At 30.4% G+C, this 20,979-nt stretch overlaps 2 protein-coding genes and 1 pseudogene across 3 annotated transcripts; all 3 read left to right on the top strand.

The window, feature by feature from the left end:
- The first annotated feature begins 6,223 nt into the window (after nucleotides 1-6,223).
- Nucleotides 6,224-12,757, top strand: LOC108334558 (caffeoylshikimate esterase). 2 transcript variants are annotated; one of them, XM_017570401.2, is made up of 8 exons: nucleotides 6,227-6,762; nucleotides 7,856-7,885; nucleotides 8,020-8,149; nucleotides 8,232-8,378; nucleotides 8,489-8,619; nucleotides 10,983-11,120; nucleotides 11,959-12,057; nucleotides 12,299-12,757. In XM_017570401.2, the coding sequence occupies exons 1-8, from the start codon at nucleotides 6,472-6,474 to the stop codon at nucleotides 12,515-12,517; spliced, it is 1,185 nt and encodes a 394-aa protein (XP_017425890.1). In that variant the 5' UTR covers nucleotides 6,227-6,471; the 3' UTR covers nucleotides 12,518-12,757. The 2 variants fall into 2 exon arrangements, with proteins under 2 accessions (XP_052726078.1, XP_017425890.1); XM_052870118.1 differs by lacking the exon at nucleotides 10,983-11,120 and having other exon boundaries at nucleotides 6,224-6,762.
- A 3,421-nt stretch (nucleotides 12,758-16,178) lies between these two features.
- LOC108334962 (uncharacterized) lies at nucleotides 16,179-17,564 on the top strand. The gene is made up of 2 exons (XM_017570881.2): nucleotides 16,179-16,417; nucleotides 17,186-17,564. The coding sequence occupies exons 1-2, from the start codon at nucleotides 16,179-16,181 to the stop codon at nucleotides 17,562-17,564; spliced, it is 618 nt and encodes a 205-aa protein (XP_017426370.2).
- Nucleotides 17,565-17,820: 256 nt separating this feature from the next.
- Nucleotides 17,821-19,617, top strand: LOC128194447 (uncharacterized; annotated as a pseudogene).
- The last annotated feature ends 1,362 nt before the right edge of the window (nucleotides 19,618-20,979 follow it).

Genomic DNA, 20,979 nt, shown 5'->3' with positions numbered 1-20,979 from the left:
GGTTAAAGTATCATTACTCACATTTTGACCATAATTAGATAAACTTTAATTAAAAGCCTACCAAAAAACTTATAAATAAATGTTTAAAGTAAGATGATGGTTACACTAATTAACTACAACATTTATTGTTATTTGTTTAAGTTGAACTGACTTTGATATCGAAGTACCTACCATGTAATTTATTTGGACACTCAACATAACTTGGACTTTAGATGAGTATAGTGAAAGTCAGACACTTGACCTTGACTCCACATTCGATATACTAAAACTCTTTTGTTTCGTGACATTGTTAGTATTACTTCGTTCTCTTTAGCTATGGACTCTTTAGTCACCACATCCTCGCCGTAATTAGCGCCTCATCCACATTGTAATTGTGTCAGTTGCCACCCTCCCTTAACGACATCTGGCTATTTAAAGTTCCTGTATTCATGATCGTTATTTGTTACCAAGTTCAAAGGTTTTTCGTTACTCGTCGTCGCTCCTTCCTCTTAGTCACCATTTTTTTTCCTTTATCTTTACATTTGTAGGTAAATACCGATGTAGCCATTATATTTGATATTTTTTTATTATTAGTATGGTGATTTTAAAACACTTAAATAAGGTTTATTTTATTTGTATAATAGTATGGTGTGGTGATTTATTGTATATGTTCATTGGTACAGTGTGCTAATAGTTTGAATTTCTTTTAATGTATGTATAGTAGATGTTAGTATATTTATTTCATTAATTTTATTTAAAATAAATATTGTATTCATAAACACACGGAACAAGCCTTAATTTTCATTTAAGGTCTAAACACCCTTAAACATTAATCATTTATGTTAAATTTTAAATTTTCGATTAGACAATTTTGAATAATATTTTTTATACATGCATATTATAATTCTAACCTTAAATTTAAGTCTAATTTCTGTTCAAACCCTCTTTAGTTGCATATTTAACTATATTGTGTTCTTTTTAATTACTTTCATTTCATGTATTTTGGATACCAATATTAAATGTTGTCAAAATTTTATAAAGTGTAAAATAATCGACATAATATGTGGCATCAAATTACAAAAAATGTTTTCTTAAATGGGTAGACTCTCTCCTCCCATTATAAAGTGAGACTCACATTATATGAGTGTTGATGATGAAGTTTGTAACATATATAGTTATGAAATGAAATTGGATGAATGTACATGACATTAGTTAAGAGTATAAAAGGGAATTGATGGGTCGTTCACCAAAATGGAAAACCTATAAATGAGGCATGTTATTGTTCATGCAATTGTTGTCTTAACTAGATGCGTCAAGTACTTTGGGAGATATGTGATTACTTATTTATCTTTGATATTTTCAAGAGTTATTCATTATAAAATGACATAGAGAAATATTAGACATTCCAACTAGTTCGACAATAAAATTTTTGAAGAATGATGAACGATCATTCAGAACGAATGATACGTGATGTTGGTGAAAAAATATTTTGAAAAAGTGCATGTGTATGATTTTTTGAAGTTTGATTTCAAACAACAATTGTATCCAAGATGTAGTAATCTGTATAATATTGTCAAAACTGAAGAGAATCTTAAAACTTTCCAAGTTTCTTTGAGAAAATTAGTTTTCCTCTCCTAAAGAAAGTTAGAGAATGAAGAGAAGAATACTCCCACTTAATGAAGAGAACAAGAACATTAGTAAAATAACATAAATTCAAGTTGATTCAAATCTCTTTAACCAAAGAGCTCCATTAATATAATGCATTTCAGTAGTGTTGTAGTGTTTAAATATTATTGTATAAAAATAAACATTTATAAACTTTGATATTAAATATAATTTATATAGGTAATTAGTTTTTATATACGAAAATAAAAGAGGTATATAATTAGGATAATTATAAAATTATCTCATCGTAATTGTTTCAAGTGGCATGCATTATTGTTATTATATATGTTGGTACGATGTAATAAGTGATATACAAATTAAATATATTTTTAAAATAATTATGATTAGTTGTGAATTTCTTGTATATATATGTACTTGTAGTTTTTATAATATTTTATTATATAATTTTTATGATGGTTATAAAAGTTAACGTGCATGATTTTGATAATTTAATTAGAAAAACGAGTTAGTTAAGATTTTATAAAATCTATTATAGACTTATCGTAATCAATTAAACTAACAAAAAATAAGTTTATTTTCTAAAGACAATGAGCTTTTTAAAAAATTCGGTAAAATAAACCCAAGCATATGCCTCCTATTTTCTCCAACTCGACAACATTTAACTTTTTTTGAACTCGACCTCTTCCAACCTTCTTTTCATCCTCACGTTTTCCTTTCTTAAAGCATCATTTCTTCTACGATACATCTTTTCAATTTACTCAACTCGAGCATGAGAGTTGTCCTGCAACAACATTTTGATACTCAAATATTAAATATGTCTGTAATCAATAAATAAATGCAGTATTGGTACAAGAATTTATCTTATAAAAAGTGTTATTTATAGTATATTCAATACGTCAAATCCCCTTCTTAAATGTATTAAGATTTAGTTAACCTGGCTTGTTACTTAATATCCAACTCTTAAGACAAACCAACATGGTCCCCATATACTTATATGTTTGCAATCGATATGATGTGATATTGGTATGACAATATTGTATCGAACTTATATATATATATATTAATACAATAAAAATATACAAGGCAGAATATAAGAATGCAAATAAAAATATGGACAACTGATACTTTAACAGTCAATAAATCCTTTTGTATAGTATGTATTTATTGTTTTACTTTTCATGTTTCTTTCATAATTATAAAAATTTACTGTTTTTAATAATTATAATGTCTTTAAGATTGAATGGTTAACTTTGTCAAGTTGTTGGTGGGATGTGAAAAGATAATCTCCATTAAAACAAAGAATTAAAGCATTGGTGCAGAAGTTTTAGTGTGCAGAGTTAATAATAGAGGTATCCATGATGTTAACAACCAAAACTGGACCATGGTTTTCACCGAACCAAACCCTTTACAGTGTGGAATTCATGATGGGAGACTGAACAGCAGAGGCCTCAAAACATCGTGTGGCTGGGGATAGAGAATCACTCACTTTCTGCATCCCCAGGTAAAGTTGAAAGAGCATAGTCGACTCTCCATCACTATCACATGCACAACGCATTGTAAAACATATCTCGTTTTTTACGTTACTTTACAAAACAACAACCCAAAATCGTGACCACTTTTGGATGTTTTCCTCGTTCATCAACTTGTGGAGTTCGAAAACATGCACATGCGTAGTCTTTTATAGCAGCTTTCACAGTTGTTTTTTGCTCTGTCTCTAACTCCATGCATGCTTGAAATGTTGTTGTTTTACTTATTTTTCTCTTTTCTTTTGATTTCATGTCCCTGCAGATCTTATGTTCTGTTAACTGCTCCATGTCTCTGTAGGTGAAAAAGAAACGATAACATTTTCATTCATGGATCATGTCACTTTTTGGTTTTCGCGTTTCTCAACCAAATAAATTAGATTAATCTTCAACACAAGTAAATTGTGTGTGGAATTCAAATATGTAACCTAAAACTAGGACATCACTATTATATAAGTTGGAAATGAAGAGTATCTTAGTATATTTTATCACAAATAAATATATACATACATGAGTTATTCCCTGATTGGTGATAGGTTCAAAATACATTTTTCAACCCCTCAAGAACCAACCATCAAGTCATGGGTGATCAAACCATAATAAGCATTAAACATAAAAATCAAATACTAACATCAAAATGGAAAACATATACATTAACAACAAAAACACACAAGAATTCAACAATATGTTTAGCTCTTTGTGGTGGAGAACTTAGGATTTCATAAAAAATGATCTAGACAGAGGTTTTGTGATTACAACTCATGTTCCTACAAAATTTCAAATCGTAGATATTTTTACAAAAGGGCTCCCTCTGGTTATATTTCAAAATTTTGTAGGCAAGTTGAGAATGATTGATATTCATTTACCAACTTGAGGGAGATTGTTGTAATTAGAGGAAATATCTTTTTAATTAAAGAAAATATCTATAGAATCTTCTAAATTAGGGAAACAAAATAATCTAGAAGATTACATATATATTTTATCTAATTAGGAAGATTCTATAGATATCTTCTTTAATTAAGAAGATATTTCGTCTAATTACAAAAACAAATTAAAGAGATAAAGAAGAAATTGTAACCAAAGAAAAGAAAAAGACATTTTTCCTAAGCACCTAGGAGCTTCTCCAAGCTCCATTTATGCATCCCATTCGCATCCACATCAGGCTACCTTCCTTTTTAACCTAAAAGGAAAAAAACATCCATGGATGAAGGTTGAGACCTAAAGAGGAGAGGGAAAGCTTCCCAGCACCCCTAATAGCCTTCAAAGGCCTCTCCTAAGAACCCATAATGTTTCTTTCTCGTGAGAAAATGAGGAATGCTCCAAAACCCTTGTAGAGAACATGGTTAAATATCCCTTTTTGACAACTCAACACCACTACTACTCGATAACATCTCAGTATTGTTGGACACCATCAGTTAAAATGTGAAAGTGGCAGCCTTTGCCAAAGAACCGCCTAACATCGCCTAACCACCACCCGATGCTAGCAGCCACTGCCTGAAGTCACTGAGAGTTTATGATTTAGGGTTAAGGGTTTAGGATTTAGGGTTTATGGTTACCCAACAAGCTCGTCTTATTGTCCAACGACAATTGTGGCGCCCAACGTCCATGATGTGTTGCCTAGTGCCTCTAGAACTTGTTTGCTCTTTGTCTTTTCAATGTTGGGTGAAATTCCTCAATGCAAGTATTTGCTTTAAAATTATTTTTTTCTTATCGAATCATGCTTCCTTCAAATTTAGTTTTTTCTTCACCAATATTATTCCTATTTTCTTATTTTCACACTCGAATATAGATTAGAAGTAAAACAAACACTAAATAACTAAAGCCTGAAAAGACAAAAATTAATAAGATAAACTTAAGGATTAAATAAAATGAAAACTATAAAAGAATTAATTTATTTATAAAAATATATACACGTCTAACACTTGACCTTTCATGGTCTGACTTAAATTGTTTAGATATGTAGGTCCACTCAATTATATTCAATATACTCAATTCAACTTAGCAATGTTAACTCAATTCAACTTAACACAATGAAGGAGAGTTACTTAAGTTGGATTCAACCCAACCAACCATGTGTATTTTGATTTGATACTGTCCCGCATATATTAGCTCATATAAAACTTTTGTTGCTAGTTCGGAGATTTTTCTTATATGAACTTTTTAGCCTTTTGAGCTTCGTTAGTCCTTACTTATGTATAACAGGACTAAACATTGTGGACTAAGCCAAATTAATAAGTTTATCTGGATATAAGGATACATTCTTAAAATCTAGATCTAGATCATAGATATATACTACGGGAACAAAATTATACTTGAAACCAACATATCAAACAAATATATTACAGAGCAAGTTATTTCACTAGACCGACCAACCACATACACATATAATTATAGGAAATAAAATTAAGCAAACGAAGAATGTGAAATGACTTCTTTGAACCATTTATTTGACTTTGAACTTTGAATCATGAGAAAGCGAAGGGAGCACTTAGAATAAACTATAAAACTATTTTGTTTTAATTAATAATTTTAAACTAAATTATAAATATGTAATTATATTAAATACTCCAAAAAGAACACTTCATCTTTAATTTTGAATTAAAATCTTAATATATATTGATGAATAATTTTTGGAAAAAGTAATTTATCACTAATATTGAAGCAAAGTTTTCTCTGATAAAATACTAAGATCGTCTCCCAAAAATATTTAATAATAGTTTCAGTTCTGAAATTTGATATTGTAGAAATTAAAATCACATGATTTTATTTTGAGAAGTAATTATTTTTTTTGTAAAGTAAAAATTTAAACTAATCCAATCCAAAGTTTTTATTGAAGAGAGTAAGTCCAGAATTCTGGGTAGACAAAACTTATGATTAAATCCCTATAAAAAAAATAATGAGATAAATTTAAAAATACAAATAAAATTATCAAAACTACTTTTCAACTGCATGTTCTACAATTAATTAAGAAAAGATTATTAAATAATAAGCTAACCACAGATTTGTAATAAATCATTTAATTAAATTTATATCCTAATACATAAATTTTCTTTCCATACAAAAGAAACACACTACCTGCTTAGTGCACGTTAGACACGTGCAACAGGCGTGCTTCCACCGACCCCAATTTGGCGAGAAAAGTGAACATCGTGCGATGTTGTGACCATTGTTGGGAAACTTGGAAAGTGGTCTCTGATCGGTGCTTCGCGAATGCTCACATTGGGGTTTTGACTTTTCTCTTCGATTGCAATGAAAACCACTAGTGCTATTAAAGAAATCCAACATTATTCTCTTGTAAGCGTTTTCGTGATCCCATACACACCCTTGTTAAAGTTCGTTGACCATGGAGCTCTCTACGCCCTTCAGATTTCAATCAAGGAACCTCATCTTACCCTTCACACACATACCCATCAACCACCCTTTCAAGCATCCACCACCCTTTTCAACCAAGCTCGTTAACAAGCCCAAAAATTCTACACTAACGGTGAGAGCATTGAGAAAGACACCTATTGAAGGGCTTAGCGATGAGTTGAACGCTATTGCACGTCGTAACCTTGACTTTGCTTACACTCGAAGAAGGGTTCGCGATGCTTTCACCGAGGTGCATCAGCAGTTGGATCATTGCTTGTTCAAGGTTAGTTTAGTTTTGACAGAGTGGCTGATAGGTATTTTTGGAAGAACTACATTAAGGACTTCTAGGTGATAAAGATAGGAAAAAGTTGAAATTAGCTTTTGTTTTTGTAAGTTCAAATTATTTAAAATTTATTGTATGCAAGATAATTTGTAAAATTTTTCTTGTCTCTAAATTTGCAATTTTAATTTATGTAAGAGCTAATTTTAATTTGTAAAAACTTTTTTCATTTTTTATCTTCATATTTGTCTTTAGAGATCCATCCGAACATCTTCTAGATAAAAGGTTTTAATTGAACGAGGTTTGAGGTTAACATTTCTATTTATATCTTTAGTTTTGAGTTAGTATATTATTTGGTGTTTGAAAGTGAAGTTTTTAACTATCATTGCTTTGATGGTGTAACATAAGTTGTATCTTTATACTAAGGTTTTCAATTGTGGTTGTGATCCTTAGTACTGTGGAAATTTGCTTACAAATGTGGCTGATGTGGTTGAGTTGCGATTCACTCAGGGAGACCTGGAAACCTTGACACTTTTGGCCACACTTGCCTTTTAATTAAGTTATGTTTGGATAAATGATTTCATAAACACTTTTAGAAGAATAAAAAAATCAATGAAATTAACTTACCGTAAGCCAAAATTAGTTTGAGCTTGTTTGGATAAATTTCTTCATAAACACTTTTAGAAAAAGAGCATAAGAAAAATATTAAATAATTTTTTCCGTAAGCTAAAGCTAGGTTGTACAGGAGAACTTCAACTAATTTTAGTTTAAAGAGAAATTTATTTCATTTTGATTTCTTGTTTTCTTCTTCTAGAAGTATTTATAGAACAAATCATCTAACCATACCCTTTAAGCATAAGCTCAGTTGTAAAAACTCTCTTAAATTGGCTTCTCTAAAAGCTTATTTTTAATTTATTCATATCTAATTATTTTCTTTTGTTTTAAAGTGATCATGGAGAAGTTTATTTAAACATCGTTAAAGCTTTGCTTTACAGAATCAAGTTATGTACGAACGCCTTTAATTTTCCATTAATGTATGTGAGTAGTGCTTTTTACAAGACTCGGTGACTGACTGATGTTTAACCTCTGTTGCTAGAATGCTCCTGCAGGGATCAGAACTGAAGAAGTAAGATTTTCTGCTTTACCTTATTATTTTCTAAAAAACCTAAGAAAATGTTGATGTTCTGAAGTTTTTTTCCTTTGACTTATTTGTCACCTTGCTTGAAAATGTTATTTACTTTTTATTTGCTTGATGGGTAGTGGTACGAAAGGAATTCAAGGGGATTAGAAATTTTCTGCAAAAGTTGGATGCCAAGGCCAGAGATTCCACTCAAGGCTTCTGTGTGTTTCTGTCATGGATATGGTGATACTTGCACCTTCTTTTTTGAAGGTTTGTAATGGTATATGATGTCCTAAATGTTTCTAAGGAAGCTAAGATTCTGATTTGGGGAGGATTTGGATTTTGTATTCAGGTATAGCCAGGAGAATTGCAGCATCAGGGTATGGTGTCTTCGCAATGGACTATCCAGGTTTTGGTCTTTCAGAAGGCTTGCATGGTTATATACCAAACTTTGATTATCTGGTTGATGATGTTATAGAGCATTATACAAAAATTAAAGGTGCGTCTTTAACTTTTCAGTATCTCTGGTGTCATATTGATAAATGTCGTTATATTTTACATGCTAAAAGAAATGTTGTTATTGATTATGTTTTGTATTTCAATTGACAGTCAGGCCTGATCTGAGAGACTTGCCTAGATTTATATTAGGGCAGTCAATGGGTGGAGCAGTTTCTCTTAAAGTTCATTTGAGGGAGCCAGATGATTGGGATGGAATGATACTTGTAGCTCCAATGTGTAAAGTAAGCTCATTCTTCTGTACTTTAATTGTTGCTCAAGAACTTCAGTTTTCTTTAATTTTCAAAGTACGATTCAACAATTCAGCGTATTCCTTTATCAATGATTATTCCAATCTATAAAAGAAGTATACCTTGATAAGTGCATTTTGGTATTATCCATGAATTTTAAGCAAATACTGAAATTACAAGTAATTAAGATTGATGCAGTGTCAGTTGCTGTTGTGATGAAATTGTAAAGACCTCAAAAATTGCCATATTGCAAGCATCATCGTAGTTTCAGGCTGCAAGCTAAAACAATGTCGTTGCTATGTTAGACACTATTATAAACGGATCTCTGTTTTCTGGCATTGGGAAGTAAAAAGTATGGTCAGGATTAATTTCTAGAGTGAAGTGTCTGCCTCAAATCATATTCTTTAATAAAGATGAGGGACTACTATGTCAATGATGTCAATAGTGGGGATAAAAGGTTTAGTGTCTGTATGAGCATATGTGAAAAGGTAGAGGAGAGGTTGTGCTAGGATTAGATCATTGAGTTGGGTATATAGATAGGGAGAATGATCTTCGTTGAAAATGACATTGTGAGATATGATAAGGTTGCGAATATGTAAATTGTAGGTGAGATAACCTTTGATATAAAGAGGAAAAACTAAAAAAAGCAATGATGGGCTCTTTGGTCAAGTTTCATGCGGTGGGAAGTGATAGTTGTGATGCAACAGAGATAACCAAAGACTTTAAGCATATTAATATCACATTGATGACCATGCAATTTTGTAAAGGGGTATATTTTTGAGAAAAGGTGAAGGAATGCAATTAATAAGATAAATTGTATGTAGTAAAGAAAAATTTCAGGAACTGTGAGGTAAATTGTATGTAAGAAGATATTTGTTACTGGAAACATCTTCAAAAAGCACAAAATGGCATATTCATTTATAGATCAGTTGATTAACAGAAAAAAACAATATCCAGCTTTTGTTCAGCACATTTGACATATTATCAACAAAGATACAGCATAATGAATCCAACACATAGCTACACATTTTGTACATTTCAGCAGCATTTCACAGGATTTACATTTTTTTCTAGCTTGTCATACTGCAGAAAGGGATCAAAAACTCCCCCTGCAGAAAACAACTATCTTGCAGCCACTAAGTTGATATACAGTTTCATTTGATTAAAGTATTAGAAAATGACAACATATATGCATTATATTTGCAGAAGCAATTTTAATTTATTGCTCCAAGAAACACCATCAATTTTGAAAACTAGGGTCACAAAACATTAACTCAGAATTCCTCAATTAGTTTAAGGAATCAAAGACTACTTTACACACATTAGATGTTTTATTTGAAGCCTTAATGATACAGACTTAGCTTTACTTATAAATCTCAAAACAGTTCAAAACAAGATATCACATTGATTCCTAGGCTTTCTCATAAGCCCTGCAAAACAAGTAAATAACAACTAAGCTACGCAATTTAAATGTGGGTCCTTTCATGTTAGTAGCATTGATATTGCTTTTGGGAATCCAAGTATATTTGCTACTAAGTACACCAACATATTTGGAATATTTGATGCATGACCCTTCTTTTAAACAACAGAAACAAGAAACAAAAGGTGTTTTGGGAATGACTTTTGCTTCTTTGAAAAAGAATATCCAATTCAAACTCTATCTATTACACACTTTTGGGAATTAAGAAGGGCGTCAAAGTTAGATTTTCCCATTGTAAACCTTTCAAGAAGAGCATCCAAGCTCTAACCCAAATTGTACATGGCAGTTTTGAGTCTTTCCTTTCCTGTAAATTAGTTTCTGTTTTCCCTAATGTGGATACTAACTTGTTATACCCCAAAAGCTATCTATGCTTTCTGTATCACACATCTCCGGTAAGGGAGTAAACACTTTTACAGTTTATGCATAAACTAATTTTAACTTGTGTAGAAGCTCAATTCATATCTTCTCTAGGTGTTTATAGAAAACTTTGTTTAATCGAGTTCAAAGGCTTTTAGCCTCTAACAAATAATGATTGGCCTTATTTGAATGATTACCCTCACTAGAGGAATCATTCTAACTTCCAGTATTCTTCATTAAAATAGAAATGAGATTGATACTATAGTTATGATCTATGTTCGATATTTACCTCGCAAAGCCACATATTTTTTTGGATGCCCTCTTGAAATTGGAGATCTTTCAAAGGTCTAACCATCAAAGTACTTTGGATTGCTTTGATTCCTTCTAACATTCATTACAAATTATTTATTTTAACCTGAACAAAAAGTTATATTTTGTTTCTGCCCACTCTAAATTGGGGCTGTATTTTTTTTTTATAGTTGGATAAAACATGACTTGCCGATCTCCTGTTTCTGATAAGATTGCAGATGATGTGTTACCATCGGATGCAGTTATGAAGGTGTTAACTGTTTTTTCTAAGGTGATGCCAAAGGCTAAACTCTTCCCAAACCCGGATCTAGATGAGCTCTTCTTCAGGGAACCGAGCAAAAGAAAATTGGTTGGCATCTTTGCAATCATTAGTTATTGCGTGCTTCTATAATGATATAACTAACCTTTTCTCTTCCATCTCATGCTTCTTTACGAAAATGTCCTGATTGTTTTTAAATTTGTCACTTTTCATTATGATTTTAAATTTTAGTTATGATCATTTTTTTTAGATATGTTGCAATTTGCCAACAGTACGAAAGTACAACCACAGTTTCTGTTACAGAAACTTCCCTTCATTTTACTACAGCCATGATTTACATTTCAGTGACTACTATATCAATATTATCCGCATGATAAAATGATGGCATTGTAACCAGTTTTGCTGTTTGGAGTATTAGTTTCTATGAGCATATAAATTTATATTCATATATATATGAGGTTCATCATCCTTAACATGATAACATAAGGTCGTCAAGGAAGAGCCATATGTATATAAAACTCCCTCCTTCCCAGATGACTGATGCTGAAGGATGTTTCATACATTATAAAATTAAGCATTCCAAGAAACGTAGTATTTGTTAGGTACAATTTTACTAAAATATTCGTGTTCTCTCTCTTGATTTCAATAAATGCCTTATTAAGCCTTTTAAGACAAGAGTATTTATTAGAGGACAGTGTTGGAAGAGATACTTAAATATCTTGTTAAAAGGTGAGGGCATCAGTTATTTAAAATACTAAAACTGTAATTATTTTGGAACAGAGGGAGTAACTCTTCTATACATTTATCATCTGATCAGATCAGAATTTAATGTTTTACTTCCAATACGTGGGTGTCATTAATGCAACCGAAACAGACCAAAACAGATCCGTTACAAACATTTTTATTCTTCTAGTGTCATTCTTTGTAGGCTGTTTACAATGTTCTATGTTATGATGATAATCCACGGCTTAGAACTGGCATGGAGCTTTTAAGAACCACAAAAGAAATTGAGTCAAAAGTTCACGAGGTTAGTTATTTTCTTACTTAATGCAAGTTGTGCTTATTCTATGGTTATTTCTCTTTCTATATATATATATATATATATATATATATATATATATATATATATATATATATATATATGCATTAAAAGTCTTTCAATAAACTTCTCCAAAAGGACTATTAGAAGATAAAAATAAGAAAAAAAGAGAAATGAACTTTTTCACTAAGACAAGCATTTAATTGGTTTGTGGAATGGGTGATTGCAGGTCTCATCACCATTATTGGTTCTTCATGGAGCAGAAGATAAGGTGACTGATCCATTAGTGAGTAAATTTCTTTATGAGAAAGCATCAAGCAAAGATAAGACTTTAAAGCTGTATGAAGGTGGTTACCACTGCATTTTGGAAGGCGAACCTGATGACAGAATATCTGCTGTACATGATGACATTGTCTCGTGGCTTGATTTTAGATGTTCAAGTAAATGAGGCCTCTCTCGTTCTTAGCGTTTCCATGGAATTTATTTTTATAGATAATTTCAAGTGTCTGAAGATAAAATATCTTATTCAGATGAATAAATTTCAAGAGACAAAAATTCTAAAATTTACAAAGTAAATTTGATTATATAAAATAAAATTTTAGATTTACCTGAAATGTAAGAATTTCATTGTTTGACTTTATTTGAAGGTGTTGTTGACTCAATCAAGATATCATTATCTCCATCAAGGTTAACACATGTTTCTTCAACTTTAATTAAGTCAGCTTAGTTAAGATTAAAATATTACAGATTTTATATTGTTTTTTAATTCTTCACTAAAATCAATTATGATTATTTCTTTTATAATCAAATTTGGTTATATATATATATATATATATATATATATATATATATATATATATATATATATATATATATATATATATATATATAATTTTACCTTTCATTTCTCGCATTTTATTTATAGAAAATTTTGAGTTAAAAGTATAACACTTTTCATGTGATCTTACTTTCTCTAACTATAACTATATAATATTTTAGCGTATTTAAATTTATAATTTTGGATTGAAAGTATTAACCTTGATCTTAATTTCATAAATTTGTTGAGTCATAAGTTTAAGAACTACTTCTAAGAAGTGTCTTAAATTTTATCCCTTTTCAATTTGAAATCTGTTTAATTATACAATAATATATGTTACAAATATTTGAAAAATATTCCTTTGGTTAAATCACATTATATATAGCTATAATATTTGTTTAAAATAAAACTTTAGAATCATAAGAGGAGAAAGTCACGATATAGAAGACCACATAGATGAAAAAAAAAATTAAGATGAAATCAAATATATGAAAGAGGTCAGAAATCATAATAATAAAAATTAAAAATAATAAGTATTGGTTACTATTGAAATGTTAATACATATTAAAATATAAGCTTAAATGCTTATTTCGTCTCCACGTTAAGAGTTGAATTTATGTTTAGTACCTGATTTTAAAAATGAAAACATTGAGTCTCTATATTATGAAAAATGTATAAATAAGGTTCTATCCGTTAAGTTTACAGTAACAACGTTAACTTCATGCTGATGTGGCATACTTTTTCTCTTCTCTCACTAATGCAGAATTGGGCTTTAACGTCACCCCGTAAACGTCGAACCACAAAATAACCAACGTAAATTATTGATCGGTGACATTTTCGTAAATAAGTGGGCATATAGACGTCTGTTAGGAGGGTCCTCCTAACAGACGTCTATATGCTTGACAGGTAGGTGAAAAGTCATTTTTTTCTGCCTTAGAAACGTTCGATCCCGCCACCCCGACCTCTATATTCGATTATGGACGTTGGTGCCTCTCCTAACGGATGTGTATATGTCTGACAGGTAGATAAAAATTTATTTTTTTCCGCCGTACAAACATCGGATCCCGTTATCCGACGTCTAAATGGCTTGACAGGGTAGGTGAAAAGTTGTTTTGGACGTCATATTATGAGGGCCCCGACGTCTAGGCCAGAATAGACGTCGGTTCACTTGAGGAGCCAACGTCTAGTTTGCTGTTAAATCAGACATCAAACTCGTAGTTATGAGCACTTCATCGTCTTCCTTCTCGCCTTTTCTCTCTGCGGCATTGTTTTTCCAAGTGCGCTTTTGTCTCTTTTGAACCATTTAAACGTACTTTATTCCGATTATATTAGTCTTTGATTGATTATCTTTCATTTGAACTGATTAAAATAAGTTTTTGTTGTGTTTTTGTGCAGTTTTTCCCGTGTCTTTGGGTAGCGTAGTACCGCATTCTCCCTTTGCTAGTTTCCTCGTAAGAAAAGCTTGCGTCTTTTGAATGTCTTATAGCGTTTCAACCCAAAACCGAACTTCGATCCTTGCCTAGTTCTATTGTCACCGTTCGTTTTCATTGGCGGTTTTAATGGAACTAGGCAAGAACCCAGATTCGGTTTTCGGTTGAAATGCCATAAGAGATCCAAAAGATGCAACCTTTTCTATGACGAAACTAGCAAAGGAAGAAGGTGCTACTACGCTACCCAAAGACACGAGCTACAGTAAACGTCGGTTAATGCAATGTCTGACGTCTATAGAACCCTTTAGACGTCGGATCATGCAGTAACCGACGTCTATAAAGACGTCAGACCTGTTGATTCCGACGTTTGATTAACGTCACCCACAAAGACGTCGGTTCTGGAGCTAACGTTAAAAGGCCAAAATAATAGGCGTTAAACGCCCTTTCTGGAGTTAACCCCATTACTGTAAACTTAACGGATAAGACCTTATTTATACACTTTTCATAACATAAGGACCCAATGTCTTCATTTTTAAAACCATGCACTAAACAAAAATTCACCTCTTAACATGGGGACAAAGTAAGCCTTTAAGCCTGAAATATATGTTACGTTTAAGGGTAAGATTCTAGTTCAGTGTAAACTTTGTAACGTATTTAATTCCCACTTATATAAAGGGATTGAGATCTAGATTCTCTTTTCAAATTTTTAATTCAACCATGTAAACTTTGTAACGTATTTAATTCCCACTTATATAAAGGGATTGAGATCTAGATTCTCTTTTCAAATTTTTAATTCAACCATGGCATGTTAATTGAAAAAGTTTTTCAACAAATTATTAGTAACAAAATATTTCATGAAATATAAAATATTTAATGAATTTAAAATATGAGTTTCTTATATATTGCAAGATAATGTTCATAAAATGAATTGTAAATAACATTATATTATAAAAATTCAACTTAGGAAAAAAAGAATGTAAGAAATTATTATTAATGTGAATATTAATCTAACGTTTATCGAAAGTGTGGTATATCAAAATAGTTTAATTGGTAATGATCAACAACATTCATTTATTCTGAGTTTGAAAGACATGAATAACTCTATATTGCTTGATAAAAAATAATTATAAATAAATAATTTTAAATATCAAATTCGTTATTATCTTGGATTCTGAAGAAAAAAAATTATTTAATGGAATGAGTATTCATGAATACCTACTTACTATGAACAATGAAAACTTAATAATGAAGACTAGCATGGGAAAAAACACCCTACAGACATCAAGCTTAGAAAATAAGGGCTCAACATATTACCCATAAAAGCTTAAATTTATTATACTTTGATTAAAATTATCAAATCATAACGAAAAAAAGAAAAAAAAAAAGAAACTGAGCACTTGCAATCTTAAAACAAAGAATTTTTTCAACCCTTCAATCTTAAAGTTTATTTTATCATTGAACACCAGTCCAAAAAGTTTAATTTCAATGAAGAAGGAAGAATACCTGCCTACTATAATGCTATAGGTATTTCTTTTTTAATAGATTTAATTAGTCTTTAAAAAAATACATTAACTTCTGCAAAATTAATGGAAAATTAATTCCAAAATACAGCTGAATAGTATTAACGGAAAATTAACAAGGAAGGTTTTGCTTATTTGATTTAATGTTCAAAATTAATAGCATTTTTAAAACCTACTTTTTTTTTATTAAATACAATTAATACCATTGAATTCAATTATATCGTATTGTTGTTGTGAAATTGGTTTTCTATTTTGTCTTTTCTTTTTCTTTTCCCAAGTCTAGATATCTATATATATGTGTGTGGACTTTTGCAGATTATAATTTTTTGGTGAGTAACAGCCATGGCTTCTACCTCCAAATTCCAATTCTCAGTTCTCATATCTCTTCTTTTAGTTTTATTTTTTTGGAGTGTTGAAGGTAAACTTCCCCAATCATGCAAGAAATATGAGTGTCCCACTTACAATGTCGTAGAAGCTGGAAATGGTTATGAAATTCGAAAATATGATTCACCTGTCTGGATTTCTACCCCTCCAATTCAGAACAAATCTTTCGTTGGAGCTACAAGAAATGGTTTTATCAGGTTATTTCATTTCCTTTTTATAAAGTTAATTTTATCTGTAATACATTAATAACTTTAGGTTTTGTAAGGAATCTGCTAAAAAAAAGTAAGATACTCTATATGCTAATGCTGTGTTACGAATATAATTTAATTAAACCAACTAAAACTAAAGGTAACGAGTTGAAGAAGGAAAAAATGTGTACACATAAACCTTCAGTAATAATCTTTAGAATTTGTAACGAAAATTAGCATTATCTTTAGTTATAAATGTTAACGTTAAAAAGATTCATGCTAAATTTACCGACACTTCAAAATTTATCTATTATTCTTCATTACATTAAGAAAATAGAATAATGAAAAACTACATTAAACTCATATCAAAATATACAGATAAGGTTCAAAAAAGTTAAACACCCCTATGAATAGGAACTTGGTTAATTCTTATTATAAATATAAAACTGTAATTTTATCTCTACATATCTTTTTTCTATTTATTGTAACTTTTTTTTTCTTAAACGCGCGTATGGGATGATCTTTTTATAATTTTTATTATAATTATTGACGGATAATCATTTTAGGGTTTTGTAGGTCATATATTTAGATATTACTTACCAAGTACTTTTTTTAAGTAATATTCGATAGTAATTGTTTTATCAAATTAATTCAAATAAACATATGAATTGTGTATTTGGTTTAATTGGCTAAATTTGTGATCACTTAAAATGTATTCTAATAAATCAAAACAGTGATAAACTTGGGTAACCATTGGTATTTTATTTGAGTTTTCAGGCTATTTAATTATGCCCGTGGTAAGAACAAGGAGAACAAGCAGATTAAGTTGACAGCACCAGTTACGAGTGAAGTCTCTTTTAATGGAGGAAAGCCCTCCATTGTTGTGAGCTTCTTTGTGGCATTAGAGAACCAAAAGAACCCAGCTCTGGCAGATGGTCTCAGTGTTAAAAGATGGAAAAGTAAATTTGTAGCAGTGAAACAATTTGGTGGGTTTGTGACAGATTCTAACGTTGGGAGGATAGTTGCTTCCCTGAATGCTAGTCTTGGTGGAACCAAACCGTCGTTTACTTCTAGCAAAAGTTTCATTATAGCACAATATGATCCTCCTTTTAAATTGTTTGATAGAGTTAATGAGGTATGGTTCTTGTCTGAGTGATGATACTGACAATCGAGTGGAATAAACTAGACTAGAAAAAATCTCCATGTTATCTTAGTTTAGTAACAATGTCATAGATGAATGTTGCAATTGTATAAATACTTATATATGAATGAATATCGGTGTGATGGTACTTTTATAACAAATTTGTGTGATGGTACTTTTACAACAATTAGATAAAATAGATATTTTGCGAGATTTGGTACTAGATGCACAAAAACCATAATTTTGTTGAAAAAGCACTCATAGGGCGATAATGTTATATAAGGACGTTGTGAATGAAGGAACATATATAGCAATGTCAACGTGAATAATATATAGTCAATAAGTTGAAGCAAGATAACTCATGAAATTCATTGGGCCATCACAACAAATTTCAAAATATTCACTTATATAATATGATTTCATAACACTTAGAATATTTGTTATCATCAGTATAGAATGAGCTTGATTGTATAATTGGTAATTGTAATTAAGGTGTGATTTGATCATAATTAGGTCATAAATAAGTAAAAATCAATTATAATTTCTATAAATAGAAATCTAAGTAAGATAGTTTCTTATCATTAATTGTTGCATTTTATTGTTTGGATCCTTTTTTACTTAAGCATCAGGGTGGAGGAAGATATATGGATGCGTTGAAAATTCTCATGAGCGTATTGGAAAATTTTGAGTCTAAAAAAGAAACTAGAATCTAAAAATTGTATTTTAAATTGTAGAGAAAATAAACCTTCATAACGTCAAAACCTCCATTATTATCATCATTCAATCAATTCCTTTTAATTATTTTAAATAATATTAATTTGTGAAGGGTTTTTATAAACTCACAAAATAACGTCTACAAATAACATTTTTTTAGTTTGAGGGCAATGTATGTTCTTCAGGGTGCATGTATATATATATATATATATATATATATATATATATATATATATATATATATATATATATATATATATATATATATATATATATATATATATATATATATATATCTGCGTGTCTTTTGTATGTAATATGTTAAAATTATAATACTTTAGGGTCTCATTTTCTTTTAAATAATCAATCCTTTTGAATTTTGCACAAGTTTAATTCATTTAAATATTTGATCTTTTTTTGTTACTTTTTCATGTAATTCATTTAAACATGATTATATATATATATATATATATATATATATATATATATATATATTTATCGATTCAATAACAATATTAATATATTTTACTTTTAATTCTATATAAAAAAACATTTTTAGCACAAAAAAATTATAATTTTTCCATTAATAATTGATAATTAAAGTAATTAAACATATGTTTAATTTTTAATAGTTGTAAACGTATTTTTATTAAAAGTAATTAAGAATAATATGCTATTAACTTTGAAGAGAATTTTAATATCTTTCCACTAAAATTAATTTTTTATTTATTATATTAAAAGAAAAAAATCAGTAAATTAATTGCTTACCCCATAAAATAATTTATTATGTAATAAATATTTGTTTTCAAGCATTAGACTCATTTAATAGTTGGGAGTCCAAACATGTGCATATATTTGTGAACTTTGTAGGTTATGATACTTGTGTGAATATTAAATCGAATTAATTGGTGATTAAATGGGAGTCCAAACACTTATGATGTCACAGAAGTGGGCAAGGACTATGAAATTCGTCGCTATAATTCACCCGTCTGGATTTCTACCTCCGCTATTCAAGACGATTCGGTAGTTGCAGCTACAAGAAAGGGTTTTTCAAGGTACCAAAAGTCGCTATAACTCCATTGTTGTGAGCTTGTACGTGCCAAAAGCCAACCAAGAGAACCCTCCTTCCGCTGATGATCTAAAGGTTCAAAGATGGAAAGCTTCATATGTAGCTGTGAGGCAGTTTGGTGGATTTGTGAAAGATTCTGATGTTAAGGCGGAAGTTGCTGCCTTGAATGCAAGTCTTGTTGCCACCAAATGGGCTGCCAAGACTCATAATGGTTTCTTTGTTGCACAGTACAATGCCCCTTTTGAATTGTTCAACAGAGTGAATGAGATATGGTTCTTGTATTAGTCATAATCAATGACATGCTAAGTGAATAAGCTGGATGAGAATAATTCACCATTATATGTGATTAAATCAGTAAACAATACCATACTATATATACTTTTATCAATATGAATATTATGAGTGAAAAAATGGACTGTTCTAGCCTGTTTTTATTTATTTCGTTTTGATTCATAGAAGACGTGATATGGTGGATTTATACTTTAACAAACAATTAATCTAATTTATGATGATTATAAAACAAACATGATAACTTTTTTATCCACAAATACCTTTGGTATTTCGATTTTCATGAATGTAATCAATAATTTTAACTTAGGGGTTTAAGTCTGCCATGGATGGTGTAAACGATATGAACTCTGGATTCAAGACAATTTTTCACAACGAAATTTCATGCCTCTGGCACTGTCCGACTTAGTGGCAATCGCAGAGACGTTCTATTCCTTTGATGGAAGCTGCTTTAGTTTCCACTTATGCATATAGTCAATAGCTAGATTCCAATAGTTAATATGTATTGGTTATGTGTTTAATTAGTGTTGGTGGAGTTTGCTGGGTTTGGAAGATAACTTATGATAAACATTGTAGGAACTGTGTTTGCATACAGTGTGACGAGTAGTGGTAAGATGCATAGTATGTAAGTGTCACCTTTACAATTTATGTACTGGTTTGAATCTTCTATATATGGAGTTTGTACTATGAAAGTCAAATATTTGTTATTATCTTCGTGCTCTCTCTGATTCAGACCTGTCTGACTATGGAGAAATCGTTTTGTTTGAATTAAAATTATCCATGTTTTGACTCTAAAGTATTACAACTATTTACTATACCATATTTATTGTTTCCCTTTCCAATTCATTCATTCCCAAAAATCTTCATCATTAAATTTACTTGATCTTTAAAGTTGTGTCTTTGATTTTCATTTTAATAATGATATTTGCAGGAAGACCAAAATTGTCCTGGTATCATTTCACTGGCTATCAAAGATGTTTTCGGCAATATCCAAGATGTGAGTTTTCATACTAACTTAGTAAATATTGATGAAGTCATTGTTATTTTGTTTAATACCTATTTTGGTCCCTCGGTTTGTAGGGTGTGTTCAAAGTTGTCCTCCTTTTTTTTAAAATTTCGTTATCGTCCTATATTTTGCAAAAACGGTTCATGTTAGTCCTTTTTGCTTATAGTGTTAAAAAGGCTAACGACAGACTTGTCCCGTGACAAAAACTTGATGACTTGTACAATTATTGTTGACGTGGTACTGTGAGGTCATTTGAGGCCAATGAGAAGATGCCACGTGGTAGATCCCTTTTCACCCAAAGTTAGGGTTTCACAATTGCAGAATAGGCTATGGCTTTCTCTGCGTCCTCATGA

The sequence above is a fragment of the Vigna angularis genome, chromosome 10, assembly GCF_016808095.1.
Source record: "Vigna angularis cultivar LongXiaoDou No.4 chromosome 10, ASM1680809v1, whole genome shotgun sequence".
In the NCBI taxonomy this organism is placed as follows: domain Eukaryota; kingdom Viridiplantae; phylum Streptophyta; class Magnoliopsida; order Fabales; family Fabaceae; genus Vigna; species Vigna angularis.
The sequence above is the reverse complement of the archived record's forward strand: the minus strand, read 5'-3'. Positions and strand labels throughout refer to the sequence as shown.

Excerpts from the sequence above, each read along its gene's own strand:
- LOC108334558 (XM_017570401.2), top strand. The coding sequence starts at position 6,472 with ATGGAGCTCTCTACGCCCTTCAGATTTCAATCAAGGAACCTCATCTTA. Across the intron at positions 7,886-8,019 it reads CAGGGATCAGAACTGAAGAA|TGGTACGAAAGGAATTCAAG; the intron begins GTAAGATTTTCT and ends CTTGATGGGTAG. Across the intron at positions 8,620-10,982 it reads TTGTAGCTCCAATGTGTAAA|ATTGCAGATGATGTGTTACC; the intron begins GTAAGCTCATTC and ends GTTTCTGATAAG.
- LOC108334962 (XM_017570881.2), top strand. The coding sequence starts at position 16,179 with ATGGCTTCTACCTCCAAATTCCAATTCTCAGTTCTCATATCTCTTCTT. Across the intron at positions 16,418-17,185 it reads ACAAGAAATGGTTTTATCAG|GCTATTTAATTATGCCCGTG; the intron begins GTTATTTCATTT and ends TTGAGTTTTCAG.